This window comes from Frankliniella occidentalis, unplaced genomic scaffold, assembly GCF_000697945.3.
Source record: "Frankliniella occidentalis isolate FOCC.00 unplaced genomic scaffold, Focc_3.1 Scaffold18, whole genome shotgun sequence".
NCBI classification, from domain to species: Eukaryota; Metazoa; Arthropoda; class Insecta; order Thysanoptera; family Thripidae; genus Frankliniella; species Frankliniella occidentalis.
Window position 1 is genome coordinate 497028 of NW_026267148.1, and position 4907 is coordinate 501934.

At 53.3% G+C, this 4907-nt stretch overlaps 1 protein-coding gene across 1 annotated transcript; it reads right to left on the reverse strand.

Moving 5' to 3' along the window:
* Window positions 1–555: 555 nt before the first annotated feature.
* Window positions 556–4201, reverse strand: LOC113211371 (uncharacterized). Its single transcript, XM_026429729.2, has 7 exons — window positions 4027–4201; window positions 2980–3287; window positions 2470–2698; window positions 2269–2399; window positions 1985–2183; window positions 1547–1907; window positions 556–1200 (listed from the first exon to the last, which is right to left on the reverse strand). Exons 1-7 carry the CDS (start codon window positions 4102–4104, stop codon window positions 956–958), a joined length of 1551 nt encoding a protein of 516 aa, XP_026285514.2. The 5' UTR covers window positions 4105–4201; the 3' UTR covers window positions 556–955.
* Window positions 4202–4907: the final 706 nt, after the last annotated feature.

Genomic DNA, 4907 nt, shown 5'->3' on the forward strand with positions numbered 1-4907 from the left:
CCGTTATCGGCATTCTGAATAGTACCTATAGGAAGCGGTAAGGTACATTTACAAACTGGGTACCTAGGTACGGTAAGGTATCGCAAAAACTACCCATGTTCCCCATCCATGGCGACGTGTTTCGCACGACTCTTTCGTGCCCCGCCAAGTAGGGTGTTTCGAATACTGCACGCAGATAACTTTTTCCCCTCCGCGTGGTCGGACCAAAAACCTTGGGCCAATAGTGGCCTCGCGGTTAGTCAAGCCAAGCCAAGCCAAGTCAAGTGGCCATGGATATGTATGCATGCAAGGTCTCATAGCGCCTAGGAGGTAGGCAAAAACTTGCCTGCAGGGCATGCGTGTCCAGCGGTGTGGCCTACCCAGAGTCTCGCAGGCGCCAAACTCACCCCATACCATACCTTGCTGAATAATTTTTTTTAAAAGGGCATTTTTACGCTGTGTTCACCTTATATACCTCCCCACCCCCCTTGATGTTGTTCCCACGTCCGCATCGGTATAAAACAAATGATTATATATTTCAAATGGAAGAGTATAAGAAAAACAAACAAAGAAATATAATAATAAACAAACTTTTAGTCTGGATCGGGAAGGGTCTGATATTCCTAAACTAACAATTATCACAAAATTAAATGGAATAAAGTAATTATTTTACAAGTTCACAGTCGAGGAATGATGACTAGTCCGCATTATAATGCTTTGATGGTGGGTCCGAATCATCCCGCATCTCCTAATGGCAGCCCAGACCATTCGCAACGATCATGTGTGTAGCAATAGCTTAGCTCATAGGTGGAAAACTTCAGCTCGGAGTTCAGGGCCAGGAGTTTCTGTGACTCGACTGGCGGATTATTGCTTATCTGCTGCCGCTATAACCGAGCCGGCACCTACGTCTACATGACATGATTTATGAATTTATGTGTTGAGGCGTGTCAGCATTACAGTTAACTGTCTGTGTGGGTTACTGCACTTGAACACGATCGTCAATTTTCACGGCGACGCCGAAGCTGCAGCAGCGCAAGCGTAAAGCAGATTCGGCTTCGGTGCACAGGGTACACACGGCCGCATCCGGTTGGGCCGTCGCGGCGTGCTTGAAGAAGAGGATGCACCTCTCACCACTAGGAACCGAGATTTGACGTGTACGCCAGGTCACCTTCACAACTACGTGGAGCGGCATGGGGGACCTGCGCACGAGGTCCTGGCACTCTGCGCATACAAGACGGGGCCCTTCATCTCGCGTTCTGTGCGGGCGGGCGCACACAGGAAACACATTTAATCGAGGGGGCAAGAACTCCAGGATTCATGTGTACACACATGCTTGGCAATCATCATGATAAAAACTAATCGAAATCAACAGAAATCGCTTAAACTAAGCGGGAAACTAGTGGAACATGCTATAAAATTAGTCGAAATAAACGTTTTCTACCTCTAGAAAACCTAAGAAATAAATAGAATCGGACGGGAATCACTGGGAATTAAGTATTTCGGGAATCATGTGTCCACATCAAAAAGGAGTTATTGCCCCCTCGCATTGAATGGTGCAGCGACTTACGTGCAAAGCCCGCGTAGTCAGACGAAGGGGCGGCATCCTGGTCAGCCGTGAAGCTGTCCGTGAAGAGCAAGAGGCGGAGCGCCGGGATGGCTCGAGCGGGGATGCAGGCGAGTGCCTCGGGCAGCGTCGGCGTCCACAGCTTCAGGATGTGGAGGGACTGGAGGTTGGGCAGGCTCGCCAGCGCCGCCTGCAGAGCGCCCGGCTGCAGGCGAAAGTCCGTGAAGTCAAATCTGAGAACCAGCTGCTTCAGGCCGCTGAGCTTCGCATCAGCCAGGGTGCGGAGCGTCTGGGTACCGCAGCTCCCGACATCCAGGCGTTGCAGTGAGCCCTTGCACGACTCCAGGAACGCGACAAGCTGGCTCTGCAAACGATGAAGGTTTCTAGGAGGCGGCACGGGTAGGTTACCGGGCAAGCTCTCGGAGGAGGATAGGTCTATACTTTGAGTATCGTCATCCCGTCGTTATTCGAGAGGATCTTCAGATCCTGGAGCCGACTCATTGGCTGCAGCACCACGGCGGGTCTAGAAGGTACAGTCACAGTCACGAGCATCCGCTCGAGTACACCAGGGCGGGAGTCCAGCAGCGGCAGCAACGGCATCATTTGCAACGTCCTCAAATTCAAGAAGCGCACCGTGCGCCTGAAAGCACAGTATCCAAAGAAAATAAATGACGAACTGCCCCCGTTCTCCCCGTTTCCGGAACAGCCTCATCGGAATAGCCTACGTGTGCGCCAGCAGCAGCGAGTTGAGGGCTTGCAGTACGGTGTGATCAGGCCCCCGCTGCTGTCGAGAGCCGTCGTAGTATTCGCCGGTGCTTGCCAAGGACACGTGGCGCAGTTTGGGCAACGTCCACGCCTGCGGACACGCGGGCGGTCAAGAACATGACGGTTGCAGCCCCCCCCCCTTCTCCTCCCCCCACACCCACCTGCGGCCAGCTGAAGTTACATTGTAAAAAATAGGTTTCCAGGCTGATGTCCAGATTTCGCACGAGGCGGGCAGACCGTAAGCCAAGCAGGATAAACTCCAGCCCACGATCAAGGCCCGAGATCTCCAGGTACTCCAGATGAGCCGTGACCTCCTGGATTATGCTGGAGCAGCACTCCGCGGTGATGCCCTCCACTGCCAACGTGGTGAAGGCTTTCAGTTGAGTCTGCCTGCAGGGAAAATAAATCTGTAGCGTCCTTCGGCTAACGAAGGAAGAAGAGCGGGTAGGGTACAAACGTTCCCGATTCGTCAGGTGGTTGCCGCCTGTTCCTCACGTCGGCAGTTGGGGGGGGGGGGCATAGGCTTGACCTATCAGGAACCTTTATGTTCTTCCCTCTATTCTTCTTCCTCCGATAGCCGAAGAACACTAGTGGGTCAGTATCAGTTATGTGCACGCCAGCGCGGATCAGCAGCCAGCCTCCGGGCGAGGGGGGGGGGGGGAGGGTCCCACCTGGTGAAGCACTCTAACTGGACGACAATCATGGGAGAACGGCGCACGGTGGTGAACTTCAACTTGTACACGGGCGGCAACGCCCTTAGCATCACCGACAGTGCGGCGGCGTCCACGAAGTAGTACTTCTTGAAACTCCTCGCCTTCCCGCGCCACAGCGACGCGTGTTCCCTGGTGAGCGCGCCCAGCCGGGGGCTCGCCTGCCCGGCGCGCACCAGGTCCTCGACCGACAAGTAGGAGAGCACCTCCACTAGCGGCACGTCGGGCAGCGACAGAAGCGTCGTCGGCGGAGGAGGCGGCGGCGGCGGCTGCGGACAGAGTCGCGTGTAAACCGGGTGTTTCCGAGCGAGCACCCCAGTGTTGCGGGTGTGCACAGCCTACAATCTAGTAAAGCTGAAAGGCAGGAAAGTACACCCAAAAAACGAGGTTCTTGAACCAAGTAAATATCCTTGGAACAAGTCAATTTCCTAGGTCAGCACAGGTCTAGAAAATTGACTTGCTCCAAGGATATTTACTTGGTTCACGAACCTCGATTTTTTAGATAAAATTTCTGTTCCTATGGTGATACTCGGCTCGTCACGAGACATGAAGATAGTTTTTCATGCAACAGGTAGGCCGAGCCGAGCCAATCCAGAGAAAAGAAGGCACCTCTAAATTCTGCGTTCCCTTCCTTTGCTACAATGCACAAAACTATAGTTGTCCCCGGGGCCCCGGATGACCTCGGCTTTACCAGATTCGGACTCAGCGTGTGTGATAACCCCCGTGCTTCAAATTTAAGCTGAATCGGCGTAGTCATAGGAGTGTCATAGACGTGCTCGGGAGAGCCCCGATGACGTCCCCGGGGGCCCGGACGACCTCGGCACTACCAGATTCGGACTCAGCGTGCCAGAAAACCCCTAACCACGAAATTTAAGTCGTTCCGAGGTTGACGGTCGGTCGGTCGGCCAAACCGTACCTTATTTTGACAGCCCCATTGGACTGCAGTGGCCCGGCCATGGCGCCTTGCGGGCGCTGTTAAGGGAAATTCGCGTGCGATATGGTTCTTACCGGTTCCTCGACTGTACACTTTAAGGGCGGGGGTGGAGCCAGTGATATCTGAGCCCGCTTTCTTGCTCGAGTCAGCATAGTTGCAGTTTTCCCAAACTTGCAACGCTATGATGGAGTAGAGGTCCGTAAACGTCAAGGTGTCGAAACAGATAACCTAACCTTATCAGACGAGACGTTTTTGTTGATGTTGACCACAAAAGCCTAATGCGCATTGCGCATGAGCAGGCTATGGTGGGGGGTGGCTGGGACGGGGTGGGGGGCGGCACCGGGCCGGCCGAGCCGCCCCACACCATAGCGAGCTCATGCGCAGTAGGCTTTTGTTCTTCCATGAGTCTTCTCTAATTCTGCCGCCGGAAAACTATACGTACAAACCTCAAACACGTCGCAAACACTTACCGGACTGAAGAGGGACACTGATCCTGGCGTACTGAATTACACGTAATGCACCAATGCACCCTTGTCGCCTTGTAGACCTACTGCCAACTTCATAATTTCAATGTTGCCAACTCATTTTTTAATCTCACTTTTGCACCAGACATGCATCGGACGGTTTGTTGGGATAGGCAAGCGAACGGAGGGAGGAAGCGCGGCCTGAAGACCGGCAGGTGGCCTATGATGTGTCATCAACTATGGTAAACTCCTTGGGCAGCTTCGACGGTCAAGTAGAGTTGTCACAGCCCGCCCCCTCAACCAGCGCCGCGCTCGATTTACGACCGAGCGTCGTGGGTTCAACTCTTCCCTGGAGGTCACATTTATTTACTTTATTTTTTGGACTTAACGTTTAGAATTTTTTCAGAGGGTAAAGTTTCAGCATTCGCAAGCAGAAAAGTGATACAATCAGAGATTTCTAGGTAGAAAACCAGCAATAATAAGGAAGTCTT